Source organism: Sesamum indicum, linkage group LG6, assembly GCF_000512975.1.
Source record: "Sesamum indicum cultivar Zhongzhi No. 13 linkage group LG6, S_indicum_v1.0, whole genome shotgun sequence".
Lineage (NCBI taxonomy): Eukaryota > Viridiplantae > Streptophyta > Magnoliopsida > Lamiales > Pedaliaceae > Sesamum > Sesamum indicum.
Genome location: NC_026150.1, coordinates 5,339,292 through 5,355,299, shown reverse-complemented (window position 1 = coordinate 5,355,299; position 16,008 = coordinate 5,339,292). Strand labels below are relative to the sequence as shown.

At 34.9% G+C, this 16,008-nt stretch overlaps 2 protein-coding genes across 2 annotated transcripts in view; both read right to left on the bottom strand.

Moving 5' to 3' along the window:
• Positions 1-1,625, bottom strand: part of LOC105163817 (calcium uniporter protein 5, mitochondrial-like) — a 2,355-nt gene extending 730 nt beyond the window's left edge. The window contains exons 1-2 of the mRNA XM_011082305.2: positions 984-1,625; positions 1-53 (exon numbers count right to left, since the gene is read on the bottom strand). The exon at positions 1-53 is cut by the window's left edge and continues 730 nt beyond it. Coding sequence (XP_011080607.1) covers positions 1-53; positions 984-1,400 — 470 coding nt within the window. The 5' untranslated portion in view covers positions 1,401-1,625. The remainder of the gene's footprint in view (positions 54-983) is intronic.
• LOC105163816 (actin-related protein 2/3 complex subunit 2A) overlaps positions 4,330-16,008 on the bottom strand; it is a gene marked incomplete in the record, with an annotated part of 12,154 nt that continues 475 nt past the window's right edge. The window contains 11 exon segments of the mRNA XM_011082304.2: positions 4,330-4,748; positions 4,882-4,941; positions 6,453-6,509; positions 8,938-9,029; positions 9,106-9,238; positions 9,838-9,915; positions 11,443-11,612; positions 13,619-13,826; positions 14,053-14,119; positions 14,882-15,025; positions 15,567-15,674. Coding sequence (XP_011080606.1) covers positions 4,710-4,748; positions 4,882-4,941; positions 6,453-6,509; positions 8,938-9,029; positions 9,106-9,238; positions 9,838-9,915; positions 11,443-11,612; positions 13,619-13,826; positions 14,053-14,119; positions 14,882-14,943 — 966 coding nt within the window.

Here is a 16,008-nt window from a genome sequence, read left to right as displayed (position 1 = left end):
TCGTCGTCAGGTAAAAGGTAAAGAGGTACTGCCATCCTAACCAGATCAACCACCTGACAATAGGAGCACATCATGATGCTATTCATTCAAAAGATTAAATTACGACTTCCTAATGCTTAATCACAATCTCTCCCAGACATCGCGGTCCTTGCCACAGGAGAATCAAACCAATACTTAGCAAGAAAAAACCTCTGGTTTGAACATCTGTTAGATGCATTTTGGCAAAAGCTACTGGTATTTCTCAGTCATTCGTCGAGCAACCACCATCAAACCATCAGATGTATTCGATTTTCTGTTGCAAACCGTATTCCATCTCCTATTCCATTCAATATACACTCTATGTATATAAAGATGACATTATGTATTTTATTTAAGAAAAGATTTTATAAACATGACGTGTGTATATTGGATGGAGTAGTATATAAAATACCATTTGCATCAAAAAATTCAATCCCGAACATAAACGCAAAGCATTCAACAATCCTTTTGACCCTTTTAAGATACATTGAAATGGAAAAAGAAATACATAGTACTTGACATTTAAGGAAGAAATGTCGATCCGTCCAATCTAAACTTACATAATATCAGACAAAAAGAGAAGAAAAACGTCCTCAACTGAAGAACGCAAGAAACCTTGGTGAGATCAATACTCTACGACGAACAAATAAAGCTTTCTCACCTTCATCGATCGAGCAAACACAGCTGTTCTTTGAGTTGTTTCCTCAATAAAATTATCCTGCTATCCATTATCTTGCCATAATCCCATGATTCAAGAATCATTTATCTCATCAGCAGAATGAAAATTTTCACAACAATCAAACATATCCACCACACTTTTTCGTACAGATTTTGTTGTCAAACCATACTAAACGTCTTCTTGTTCCTCACCGCTCTTACAAATCATGATCCACAAGCAAAATCAAGATTACCCCAACAGAAAATTTTACCAGAATTTAACAGAGAAACGGATGAGAAGGAAAAACCTTATTGGGGTGTAGGTAGACTTTATCGCGGAACAGCATGACGACGCCGGCGTCATCAAGAACTCTGGCGTAGGCGGCGGCCTCATCGGCGGATGTGGCGACGCCCATGCTCTGACAGGCTTGCAAGAGTTCGGTGTACGGGATCACTTCCTTGTCCTCCGTCCCCAACCTCTCCTTCAGCGCCTCCACATTCACCAGCCTCATCAGTCTCTTCGCCTCCCCATAACTCATCGAACTTGCACTTCCATTCTTACTCTCACTTCCGCCATCTCCAGCCACGGCGGAGCTGCAGTAGCGATGAAACGGCGACGAGCCCATCAATCTGCAGCCTGCAAACTGGTTGCTGCAATGCACAGCGGGCCTCATGCCGGAACCGAAGGCCCGTTTCAAGAGAGTGATGCCGGGAGTTCTCCACATGTTTGTCAACGGTTTTTTCTGTTTGTCTCGTCTTTAATATCAAGAATTAGTGTTGTTTGAGGTGGGCAGATCAGATTCAGAGTGATGGGCCATTGAAGAAAAAGAAGAAAAGTGTAACGGTGGGGATTGATGAGGAGATGAGTTAAAAGAGAAAAGAGTGGGAGAGAAAGAAACGAAGAAAGAGGAGAAGACAGACACAAACGCACACACACGTCGATAATAACTGTCGGCTTAAGACCGCTTCATACTTTGACGCTGACGTATAGTTTAGTAGGAGAAGTTAGGATTCGTTAAATTCCAAGTTGCCCCCTTTGAAACGCCAATATTCCATAAACTCTCCCTAATATTTTTATTGGGTAAATTATAATAAAATTACGTAAAAAATCATGCATACACTTATAAAAAAAAATATCAATATCATTACGCTCAATCCGCTCCGGGCCATGAAAATATTGATATAAGCAAAAATTTATAATGATTTATGGATCAATATTTTCGGGAATATATTTATAGTTATCAAATATGAAATGAATATCGACGTATTGTATGTTTAGAAAATTTTAGATGATCTTTTATTAAATTTGTTTTATTTTAAAAAAGTTATTTATTATACAAAATTTTAATTTTAAGTTGAAAGTTGATAATGTTGTACTTATTAATCTTTAAAAATCTCAAAGTAAAGTTTTTATATGGAATACTAACAATTGTATTTGTGTAAAAATGCTTTATTGGTTTATGTGCAAAAACTGATAATATGTTTGGATTAGTTATTTCTAAATATAGGTATATAGATGTGAGAATTAAGAATATAGGTATCTATATTTTTGATGTAACAGAAATTAATTATGAGGGTTGACCAAAATGGTTGGGAGAGAAAGCAGTTTTATTTTATTTAAAACAAGAAAAGACATGCTGATAAGATGAGACAAGTATGACCAATCCATGTGATCTATAATTTCAAAAAATTCAAAATTAAAATAGGAATGCATTCTCAATGAAAATGGCTTGACCAAACAAAATCCCAACTACCCAAATAGTGAAAAGTGAAAATAATCTCATTGAAAACACAACCAAACGAGCTATAAGTTTTAGACGAACATAGCTCTCTTATTTTATTAACTTTTTTTATAGAATATCTTAACACACTTTCACTTTTAATAATTGAAATATTAAGTTAAAAATTTTCATACATTAATAAAATTGATTACTAAATTATAAATTTGAATTCAACAGTTATCTCAATTTGTACAGTCACTAGAAATTATTAAAATAACTTTTTTTAAATTTTTTAATTAATATTTATTTATTATCTATGATCCTCTAGTTTTTACTTATGATAAAAGTTTTTTAATAAAGCATAATTTTAGTGTTTTGTTAAATAAATATTTTATTAAAACTAATAAAATGTTAATTGGACATAATTTACTACGTAATGTATTTAATAAATTATTTTTCCCACTTTTCCTTTCTTCCCCAACCAGACCCCCACCCCCAACTCCACTCTGATTAGGGTGTTCACAATTCGGTTAAATTGGCCCAATTGAGCCGAAATAAAAATTCAATTTTTGGTTTTATTAAGAAGAAATTTGGTTTTTCGATGGGTTTTTTTCAACCTTTTGGTGATAGAATCGAATTGAAAATTAATTTATATATATATATTTATTTATTTTACTAATTATATTAAAATATATTTTGTATTTTACTTTTAACTTTACTCTTTGTCCACTCTTTTCTTTTAACTCGTTCTTCAATCTTCAATTCTTCATTATTCAAATATCTAAAATATGATATTTTACTATTTTAGTTTATATTAGTAAATAACAAGTTTAATCAATAATTTAGAACTCTTATAAGTTTATTGTAAGTAAATATTTAATATAATCATATGAATTTTATCATTACAAATTTACAATTTCAATCCATTACGACAAAATGCATTTATTCACTATATATTAGAATTATTAGTCAGCATCTCATATTTGAATTTTGAATGATATTAAGAATTAAAATATAATATTATATTTTAATTTATATTATCTAAAAATAAGCTTAATAATAATCACCAATTTAGTAAAAATGCATTATTGTTATGTTCTTTTGATTTGAAACTTTGAATTGCATTCATTAATATTTTGTTCATTGTGCGCTTTATTTTAGATTTTGACATTTTTGTACAGATATTTTTGGATAAAATTGAAAAAATATTAAAGTTATTTATATAAATTTTTGTTTTCAAAAAATCAATTTTTCAGTTAAAAAATAGAACGAAGTTCGATTTTTTCGGTTCAATTTTCAATTTTTGAAAATAGTTAACTGAATTTTCGGTTCGACTCAATTATTCAAACTGAACACTCCTAACTCCTGTACACCCCACTCTGCCTCCCACTCCCGCTGCTGCCGCCTATGTCCACACCATAGACTGTGCAGCCCCGGCTGGCGCCACCGCACACATCTGAGAATATGTTGAAAACGTAGGGCGGGTAGGGGACGATTGAGATTCTATGGGTGTTAAGTGGAGGCCCGTAACATGGTGTCAAGAAATCGTAAAAATGGTTCGTGGAAGAATTAGCAATCGCCATCGCCGTTGCCCTCGCCCTATGGGAGAAATGAAGACCCCTGTGGAATAATTACACATACGTGGAAGGTGATTTATGTAATTCAACTATACTTGTCATTGTAATTTACACTTAAGAACGACAAAAGTAAGAAAATGAACGTAAGGTACTAAAATAATACAAAGCATAATCTCATAACCATTTATGACATTTACTCATAAATACAAAATATTCCATCTCGTCTCGAACTTTCTTATTGTGCAACAGGAGGGGGTCTGCTCTCTAGCATCAAAACTAACTTGTAGTGCATTTTACATTAAAACAAATCCTTAGAATTGGGAAACCTAGCTCTACATGACAGAACCACAAGCATATAAACAACAAAAATGATTTTTGATAATTAAAACTTAAACGTCGTAAAGTTTCAGCTTATAATGTTGCAGGGTGCAAAGGGAGGTTGGTCAATCTGCAAGTGGCGGGCCCCAGCAGCCGTATGAAACTCTACTTTCAGTTTCTAGCACCAGCAAAACCAACCTGAAAAGAGGTTTGGATTTGCAGTCCAAGGCATGGAAAGTATCATCCTAACAACAGGTTAACACAATAAATCAAAAGCATAACATCTATGATATACAAAGTGCGGGTGCTTCATTACTTGACTGTGAATGATCACGAGTACAAGCGGTCTCCTGTGAATTCTTTTCTTTCTTTTTTTTCTTTTTCCTTGTCAGAACTCCTCTGATTAAGCCGGATAATCTCATCTTGAATTGAAACTGCCCCGCCCATCCTTGATACTCTGCATAAGAATATATACGAGAACCTTAAATTCAAATTCAACCAGCAAGCAAGAAAAGATAATGTCAGGATTAACTATTTTGTGCCAATTAAGTAATCATGACATACCAATCTTTTAAGTAATCATGACATACCAATTTATTTTTTGCGGGTCGATCAGCCCTCTCTGAGTCCGGTTTGGCACGATCTAGAGCCTAAACCACAAATAGAGACTTCCATTATAGTTTTGCTGGATCAGGATTGGGAAGTTAAAAGGGAACAATAAAGCACAAATGACGAAGGAATGGTGAAACATAGAATAGTGTGCAGCTATGTCCCGAAATATTTGTCTACTGAAAGGAAAAAAAAGCGATATTGCAATGAGAGGACACAATATTGAATTCAACATCGTCAAACTATCTTTACACAAATAAGAAAATGCAAGATTTGTCTTTACTCATTTGTGAAACATGTTCCTTGTTCTGGTGATCAACTGACACATTCCTGTTAGCTGAAGGGATCTTGTGTTGTGATGCATAAGTTTTACTCTTTCTCAAGCAAGCAGGTAGGACAAAACTACCTTTACTAGGACAATCCGAGCCCCTAAAATTACAAGTATGTAATTATTGCTTAAACATGCTTGGCATGAAAGTAGACCATCAAACAATCACAACTAAGTCCAGGCCTAATTTAATTAGAGAATAACAAAGAAATCTAAAATAGTAAAACCAATTATTTGTCTTAAATATGCCCTGGTTAACCCCAGAACTTCAGTGTTGATTCAGTTTCTAGCAGCTGGTCCAGGTCAGACAATGGAAAAGTTGATGAGGTTGTACCTGGTGTATAAACAACTACATACTATTTGATGAAGCACAATAATATTGCCAGTCCATGGAGCTCAGAGCAATCGAAAATTATCATAGGGTGTAACATATAAAGCTGGCCAATCATTTAAATTTGGAGAGATCATTACTTTATTGACCAAGTACAGTCAATGAAAAGTAAACTGAACATCATACACATCTAAGGAAACTTTTTTGGTAGTGAAGGCTGAAGGGTGTCAGAAAGCTTAACAGTTGATATCAAAACAATTTATAAGCTCACATCTCTCAAGCTCTAAGCCTCTAAGGACCTCAACTTCCACTTCAGCCTGATCCAGAAACATATTCATTCACGTTCTTGCAGGACACGCCCCCAATTATTGGTCTTGAAAACTGTATTTTTTCTTCCTATTATTATGGATTTTCTTCTTATCATTACAAAATTGCAAAGCAAAATGCTTAAGTTAGTATGTGCTCTGGGGTCATGATTTCAGCCATTATTGCCGACAGTGTCTGTTAATACTTAAGTGTAAGCATGACTAAATTATTAGTTATTTCAACTGCTTTTACTTCATTGCCCTGTGTTTTTATTAGTATTCTTTCCTTTCCATTGGTTGAGGAGCAAGAGAATTTATCAAAAGCTGGGAACCTTCAGAGGGAGAAACTGCTCTGAGTGATCATTTTCAGCATCCCACAAAAAAAAATTGCCTTTATTCTACTTACTCAAAAATATAAGAATTGCTTGTGGTTGATTTATGGATCTTGATTATTTAAGCAAGGCCTAAAAACATACTTAAACTAATAGGTGAAAATCACTACATGATCAACATGCAAAAATTAAGAAAAGGAAACTAGTTGATTCAAATGAAGGACTCGTAAAGAAGCCAACGGAATCCAAAACTCACCTCTATGAGTGATTCCACACGTCTTCTCATCCGGGTATGCATGAAACCCTCTGAGCACTGCTTACACAAGAACATTTGAGATCACATCACAAGTTATATAGGATCCTCATCTGAAAATTGAAGTCCAAAAGCACACATCCAAATGGAAACTTTATGGACAATCTTGGGCTGCTTAAACCAAAATACCCAGATTTTAACGACTCACGTTTACACTAGAATACAAGAAGAACAAATAATTAGTTTTTTAAAGTTAAAATCACCTAATACTCTTACTCGATCTGTTTTTCCAGTCAGCATGATGATGGCTTCTATACCTTGTACTATAGAAAATTTGTATTTGCTCCGACCAGATAAAATTGGGAAATTTATATTCCTTCCTCACAATAATGAAAATCTACATCATGCTTGACAGACATTAAAGTTTGGAAAATACATCAGCAGTCAGAAAATAACCACAAAAGTAGCAAAAGAACTTGTGCAATCAGAACGGTAGTAAAAAGACATTCAATCATTTTCATGGAGCAAATAAATGTCTAGGAAATCAAAAGTCATAGCATCTCTAAAAGTTACTGTTGTTTTTTACAACATAAAACTTCTGATAGTTCAAAGGGAAATCCTCTCACATTAAATAAGTAAAGAATCCAAAGTGACCAACTTCCTCAAACAGTAAAAATCTAAGTTTTAGACAAACCTCACATATATTTTTTCTGGTCCGATTCTGAGTTCACCACAAACCATTAAATCTTCTCCCTCATCTAGTGACAAGTCAGTGGCTAGCACAAGTAGTTCTCAGGTCTCCTACAGTTCTTGTAAGCTATTTGGCTCACATAAATCAAGTTCAAAATTGTTTTGGTTATTATGACAAGTTCTATGCAGAGAGATTTCCCCCTAACTATACCAGCATAGTGCCTTAAGCCCAATCTAGCTTATGTTCATGTTTATTTTCTTTTTTTTCTTAATCTTTTACATATGCACGCCCATCCCCACTCACACGCACACCCAAGATTTGAACCCAAAAACCTCCACCAGGAGATTGTGAAGCCCAAACCACTGAGCCGTCCCTTAAGGGACTGGTTTTATTTTCTTTTTCTGGTGTTTTAGACCTAAAAACAGAAAGTAGTAAGGTCATGTCTGAAAAGACATGAAATGAGTTGGTCATATGGTCTACTCAATATTGTTTCAGAACACTGCCCCTGAAATAAAATCTCAGTATGAATGAAGAGTGTCTACAAGTTTGATCCAAAGTATGCGATACTAAGGATAGTTTAGTGTTCAATTTATCATACGGTAATCAAATGCAACCCCCATATCAAATGGCTTGAAGTATGAATGATATCTTTCAATGCAGGTGCAGGAGCGGTTTACCTGAGAAACAGTGGAATTTGGAATTGCGAGGATTATACAGAACAGCCAGAAGTTACTCTATTTTTAAACCTTTTCTCCCATCATTCAATTTCTTGAATCAGACAGAACGCTATCTCAGTTTTACGGCATCATGACACTCAAACTTGACCAAATAAATATGCACAAACACAAATAATCACAAGTACTTGTGAGTGATCTCATTCAAGACATGTCTTTTTGAGATTAAGTGGTGAAAAATAATACCCTGCATGCTGCAGGATTTTTGCTTAGGACAGAGACATAAATGCACTTGCAGTTGCGATTCGTTGGAGAGAGAGATTCTAGATGGAGGGATTGAACCTAATGCCCAGATATATGCATAAATTGAAAGAAATAGCATGGTTGCACATCTTTCTAGTCATAAGAAACAAAGTAGCAGACCCCTATTAATGTTAAAAGTAAGAGCAGCCCACGCAATCCCATGACTCTTCCCCAATATGGCATTAAAGAGTTCAACCTATGTTTTTCCATTCAAATTTCAGATAAGTTAAATGTCTGTTATGTTAGAGGAACCGCATAGTATCTCATAACTGAGAAAGTAGGAAAAGGATTACATGACAACAATGTTGCCTGATCAGGCGCCAGGTGTGGCTGGTGTCGGTCTCCTCTTAGTACTCCAGATTATGGGAAAGAGAGCAAATAAGGGTTAATACTTAAAAGAAAAAGAAAGGGGGGGGGGGGGGGGAGAGAGGAGGGGAGGGGGGGGGGGGGGACAAGAAGTTACTCTTTGCACTGAAAGTAATTTCCTGACATATTAATTCTTGAAATTTGTTCTCATTTCTCCAAAGTCTTCTATTGTTTATACCTATATGTAATTTCATTGACACTAGAGAACTAAAATTTAATAACTCTTTTCATCCATCATAAATGCCACTTGCTTCTCTGCATATCGCTGCCTACTTTAATATGTAGTTTCTAGCTCCCGCATTTCAGATAGCACTGAATGCAACCTATTGACTTTTTGGGTTTCTTGATCAAAATTATCTAATGAGGCAGCATTCACTAGCAGGAGTTAGTTTTTAGCCACTTCAAGAATTAGATAATAGTAAATGACTAACTTTTGGGATGTACAGCTTCTCACCTTGACATGATAGCTGACATACGCATGAAATGTTGATAGACTCCAAACAGTTCTGTCCATCTTTCTACCTTCCACGTGGCGAGGGAAAATGACTGTTCTTCATGCACATATATGTTCATCATAAACAGATAAAAGTTGATCAATATCAACGATGGATTCAGGAATTACCAAAGCTAACAAATCCAGCATTTGCTGATAATGCTATTTCAGAAGCTCCTTTTAATTCTTGAGGGGGAGAAGAAGACCACAAACAAGGAGGGGCATTGCCAAGTCCAGCAGTTCGCCTTGCTTCCACAAATTCCTGAAGGGTTACCAAATTATGGAAGACTGAACTTTATTCAATCAAGTAGATCGGAGGAAACTGCAAATATTTGTATAGCTGTACAAGCAGAGAAGGATTACAAGTATAGCATATGCCTTAGCAGAAACAACATCACTAATTTGGACATGCGTGAAAACTGCCATTAATACATATACCTTAACGAACCCTTCAGTCAGAAATGAAAACTGTTGAAGCCTCTAATAGTGACCTCAGCATCAAAAAAATGAGAATATAAATGCATGTAACCTGATTCTTATACCAACTCAAGCAGAAGATTTGTATGATTTTGAGACTTCCAAGTATAGAGATGATCTAGATGCAAGCATGTAATTTAAAAAATTGCAACAACATTCCCAACCAACGACGTAGAGGGAAAAATGGAATAAACAACAAGATTCTTCAATGTCAACCTCCAATTCTTTCGTTTCAAGGTTCTAGTTTTCCTCCTATTATTAAACCACCCAGAGCCACAGACAGCTGGAGAGGTGCAAGCTGACAGAGGGAGAAAAAGAGGCCAAAGCAGAAGTGAAAAAACAAGCATGAAGGAATTATTCTCCCCAGTGATTCAGTCCATGTACCTGAAGGAAAGAAGTAGCGAGTACAGTATCTATTGAATCCTTGAAGTGCATGGGGAAAATCACAGTCACCTTGTCGGCCTGCAACAACAAGCACATGCTATTCAAGCTTCACAAGCATAGGATACCACATATTCTCTTAACACACATAATTACATTTTAGCACCACACAAATACACAAGGGGAAAAGTGCTTGGCAAGCAAGCTGAAAGCATGACATTTCATTTCATCTTTTGATGGGGGTGGTAGTTAGCAAATGGGTGGAAGGATACAATGCATGCCACTGCTACAACAAGGAAAGTAAGTGAATACAACTGCTACAACAACAATGAAAGTAAGACATGAAAATAGACAAGGGGGCATGCAAAAATCTGGTGGACAAAAACCATAGTTAAACATAACTAAGCATAATTATGAGATGATTATAGAGCCCACTCCCGAGGTTTGGTCAAAATCCACATAAACCCTCTCAGATATAAGAAAGTATATCTAGTACCCTTATCATTGGTTATTGTCTAACAAATAGATCCAAGTGGTAATATTAACGGAGTTTGCTAACATTATCATAAAGATTGAAAGGAATCCAACTTTACCCCAAAGTTAACTAACTCAATTCATTTATAATTACATAAGGACCTCCTGAAGTTTGATCTAAATTACTCCACTCTAAAGTTTACCTTTACTAATATTTTATTATCATCCTGCATATAATCCTAACCTTTTATCATGGCATTGACATCATCATTACTTTAATAAAATGATACATTTTGAACTAATTGTTAGTACAAAGTTTGAATATATTATACAAATTAATTTGAAAGTAATCTAATTTATACTTATATCGAAATTTAATTTTTATAACTTTTGATCAAATTTTAAAAAGTCATATGTCATAATATTGATAAGTACATTCCTGAATTACTTCAATCAAAATTGTTTTAGCATTTAATAATTGATTGCATATACCACTTATATAATCGTTATAAAAAATTGATAAGTATGATAATCATCATAATCTGGTTTCAATAATCACATGAAAAAAATCAATTAAATGTTTATATCAAAAAATTCAGTTTCAGAAGCTAACTTCAATTATTTACATTTAACAAAAGAATAATATATACAAGTGAAAGTTTAGAAGAGAAAAGAATTGACCAAAATATTATATTTAAATTTAAGTACAATATTTATGGACTTAAATTAGGAAATATATTTTTGTAGATGGTCAAAGTACCGATTAAATATTTTATTATTGTATTTGAATAATTATTAAACCGCCGGGGTCTAACGACAAAATGAAACAAAGGTCATTGTAATATGACAAATCTTGGGGATATGCCTTTAAACTTCTAAGGAGGTTTGTGACAAAAGAGACATTTCATCAAGAATGTAAGGGTTTCCTGACGGCCATTAGTGTCGGGAGGCATATATAATTCCTAAAACCGGAGGACATGTACGTGTAATTAGACCAAACCAGGGAAGGAGCTATCATCATCCCTTCAAGTAAATATCCAGTATAATGAGCTGTAACAGATATCTCCATACATGTTGATTCTAAATGTCTAATCAAGCAAAAATAATGAACTCCAGAAAGTTGAGACAAATTACCTGAGGAACAACAAAAAATGACTCATTTGGCCGATGCACAAGGGAAAGAAGCTTGTTCAAGTTAGACTTAACACCCCTCGAGACAAGTTGTTTCAGAACTGCTCTTAGCGGCGCACCCAGTACTACTTCTCTTATAGAAGCAATCTTTACCAGGAGTGCTTGCTTATGCTCTATAGAAAAATCAGCCATATAAATCAGGTAAAACCTAATGTTACAAATATGAGATAGAAAACACATATCCATATACTAGATGCATAAAGTTACGCTTCCAAGGGTACGAGAAGCAAAAAGGTCATGGTACATCAACCCTACATTATAGATGGTGAAATCAAGAACAAGAACTCTTCATGAAATTCCAAAAGTAACATGCGTTGAGCATAGAGAGAAAACTAAACAAGTACTTATCACTTTTGAAGTCCATTATATAAATATCCACAGAAGTTAGTACAGGGAGAAAGCGTTAATGAGAACTGGACCAGAAACTAGATGATATGCATATAAACCCTCATGGTAATTAAACATGGACAATTGTGGCAATCAGTATGTCTTACATTTTGCTGCAAACCTGATGGGTTCGCATGCCTAAATTGCTTTTTAGATACCACACTATCTTACGCTTCTTCTTGCAATGTTTTTCAAATTCTAGTGAAAACTAAAGCAACTTCACCAAAGCAAAAGCTCGCTTGCAGTAATGATACAATTTCATAGCAACTTCATAATTTCCATGAAACTAGTGAACCTCTGTAGCACAAAAAGGAGAACAAATAGTGATGAACAGTAGGAGGAAATCAGGTTACTGTACAATTATTCTTATCGACTCTATGCAATAGAGGAAATTTCTAAAATATAATTCCATTTTCCAAAAATACTTTATTCTCAACACAAAGGTTATGTTTTTATCAGCAAGCATTTCTCCTCAGCACAGGGGTTTAGGCAGTTTACCCTTCTTTATCAAGTTTTCAGGACAGAATTTCTAATAGAAGACAATTCATCTAAAATAAATAGGATATATTAATCGACAAGGACTTGCGCTTTATGCTTAACTTCAGAGGAAGCCATTGATAGAGTAGAGCAGCGAAGGAGGACCGAGGTAATCCAACGAAATAAGTATGGGGCATTGATTTGTTCAATTGAGTTGAACAAAATCCTTGAGATGTTTTCATGTTGATGGATTAATATCCTCAGACATTCTTTCAAGGAAATGTACAGAAACATTCTCATGTAACTTTATTCCACACCTTGTCTCTTAGAACATTAGAACCAAAGATGTCCTAACCAATTTGACCAATAATATCTCGCAATAATTAGAAAACAGAAGCTTACAAACTGAAACCAATTTGACAAAATTAAATCCCTTTTTCATGATTTTATTAGGTGGGGATTCATGCCTTCTATCCACACCAAAACAGAGGGGCATTAGATGTTTCATCCGAAAGATCTAAACTGTTAGTCATGCAGCCAAACCCTGACATTTGAGTCATGAGAGCTAAGAAGATAGCATTATGGACTTGATCTTGAAAGGAAATGACCTCTAAACATGCAGAAATATAAGAGAATCGTACAGACAGTCTCTAAAAGAAGTTCACATGAATATCTTGCAGTACCCGAAAATTAACAGCTCAGTTATAATGAAAAAAGGAAATCATGAAATCATAATTATACCTTCTCAGTTTTTGAAAAAGGTCATACAACATGCTATGCTCATAAGTGTTCAGAGAAACAAATGAATATGTCCGAAATGTGGACATGGGAAGAGTATGGTTTCGCTAGTAGTATATTGAATTGGGAAACAAAAGCATAAGGACTGGTGGGTCAATAAATTTTTGTTCACTTATAAATTTTGACAGGATGTTCTAGTACTCCCCCCACCCTCATGAATTAACAAGTAGAAAATTGTAGCAAAATTAGCGCACATGCAAGACACTCTTTACTGTGAACCAACTTGGTACAACTTAAATATGGCATGCTTCCTCGCATTGTAGGTGCTATCAAGTGCCAACCAATTTCAACTGTTAGATTGCGAAAGTACCCAAAACAGGGATTACACATTGAAATAGTCAAAACAAAAGCCACGAGGAATAAGTAAAGGAGAAAACAACTCCAAAGTTTTCCATGAAAGGGGTTATTTATCACTTAGCATCACCATGAATGACCTTAAAATGGAAACTCACTCAACCTTCATCTGGAGGCATTTTGGACAAGTTTAGTTTCAAAGTGAGATTAAAGCCATCCCTTGGGGGATCAAGAATTTGTAGAACGACGCCATATGCTGCTTTTATTGCTTCTATTGCTCCTTGAGGAAGTCCACCAGAAAACACAGTTTCTGGAGGTGGAGTGGGCAGTGATAGTGATAGTAGAAGGATGTTTGGATTCTTCACAGTTGCCTGTCAAAAAGTTGGGAATCAGATACAGAAAGCTCATGGCCCTTTTGTATAATCTACAGAATGGCAAACATATAGTATATTCATAAGAAATAAAATAATATTATCTACGAGACAATGTAGCTTGTAGTCTCAATATTCATAAGAAATGAAATAATATTATGTACGAGACAATGTAGTTTTAGCGATGACAATGTTCTTCCCAAATATCCAGTAGCATATGCATCACCTGAATATGATAGCGGACATCATCAAATTCAACCCACTGGCAGTCTAACTCAACTCCTTTCTCAAGACTGAAAAAAATAGATATATCAAGTTCGTCACCATGCGAGACTCGAGAATAAGATAAACTACATAATCATGTACTGGTGTTAAATTTAAAAAAATAAATAAATGAATAAATCAAGCTAATGGTGTTTGTAATTAAGAAACAGTAAAATTTGATCCACTAAAGGCAACATAATGGCAATATTCTAATAGTACAAAGCCTTAAATGTCAAAACCACCAACAAATGTAGTTAAGATGAGAGAGCAAGATTTGGCCTCAGAAAGGCACAAATCTCGCCAGGAGCCAACCCAAGTAAATTTATACCTGTGTATGAGTTTATGATTTTATGCATACAAGCAGTACAGAACGGAAGCAATGGATATGGCATGTTTCTCCCAATCCACAACAAACAAATTTTAGTTTACAATCCATTAACATGACAAACAAATAAGAACATAATTGGCAACGAATAGTTTATACGACTTTCCTTCCATCCCAGGCTACCAACAAAAAATGGCAGATATAAAGACTGAAAGTAGGAAGCAGTCTCTTCTTGCAGCTCAAAACTAAAAGCAACCATCTTTTGACACATGGTAGTGTCATCCAATAACAAGGAAACAAGTGTAACTAACAAATCAGTGTTGTAACTTAAAAAATGTGATCTGTGAAGTTAAACTCAAACAAATAAGCATGTAAAAGAGCACAAACATTCACACACACAATCAGATGGAAAAGAAACACAACAGCTCGAGTTCCTATAGGAATAAGGCAAAAGATTGACTCTTACTTCTGAACCTGAGTTTTCAAGACTTGCAGAAGATATCTGCAGGGGCACTGCAACAGTATCATCGACTTCCAATTGCTAATTCCAATTCTACAGGAGACTGTATAATTCAAAAGCCGGACAGGGTCTAGATTGCTCAGATGTGGGCTGAAAAGAAAAACATCAAAGACAAACAAGCGGGGTAAATCATAGCCACAAAAAACTGCTGAGGAGCTTTGAGATTAGACAAAATATTGAGAGGAAAAATTTACAAAAAAACGAACAAGAAAATTCAGACTTTCAACTTGGGAACCAGAAAAGACACAAGACTACATAGTGAATGTTTTGATTTAGAAACCAATACGAATACAAACATATATATCATACCAAAAAGAATGTATAGGCATTTCTTAATCCTACCTGATTTCTTTTTTTTTTCCTGACTTCTACCAGTCTAAAAACCCTATGTTCTAAAATATCTTGATATAAACAAAAAAGAAAAAACAAGTAACATTTACTTAATCCATACAAATCCATTAATAACATAATTACTTTCAGATTTTGAGTTGCTACGAATTAACATTCTAATAATCTACAACTCTAGCATTAGTCATATTTATCATCAGAAGGAAAAATATAGCCACAAACAGAGATCTTTAATGTCAGAGTGACAATATTCAAAAGTAATTTGTCTGTAGTAAGAAAATACCAAAAAGATTACGATTTGAGGTATGAGGTATGCCAACGCCGTAACAAAACAAGCTGCTTTCAAGTCTCAACACCGTCCGTAGCTGTTCAGCTAAGTCCAATGAATTACCTACAAATATTCACAAAAACAGATCACTCCAAAAGCCAAAATTCCAAAGCTGCTCCTTGTCCTTCTATTTCCACATAACATGAACACTGCAAATAATGCATACAAATACGTTGACAATCATGATGACTTGTTTTTTTCTCTGTTAACGGCACATCTGTTTTCATGAATCTAATCTTCACGCTAAGCTGTAGACTAAAGCTTCCTACCCTATTTAGTGACTCTTCTACATATTTCGTTTAATTCCAGGTTAACTCATCTGAAACAAAGCCAAAGTTCCATCTTTTTACACTTAAACCCAAAAGGAGAGGATTGGGGGTGGGGGGGGGGGGGGGAG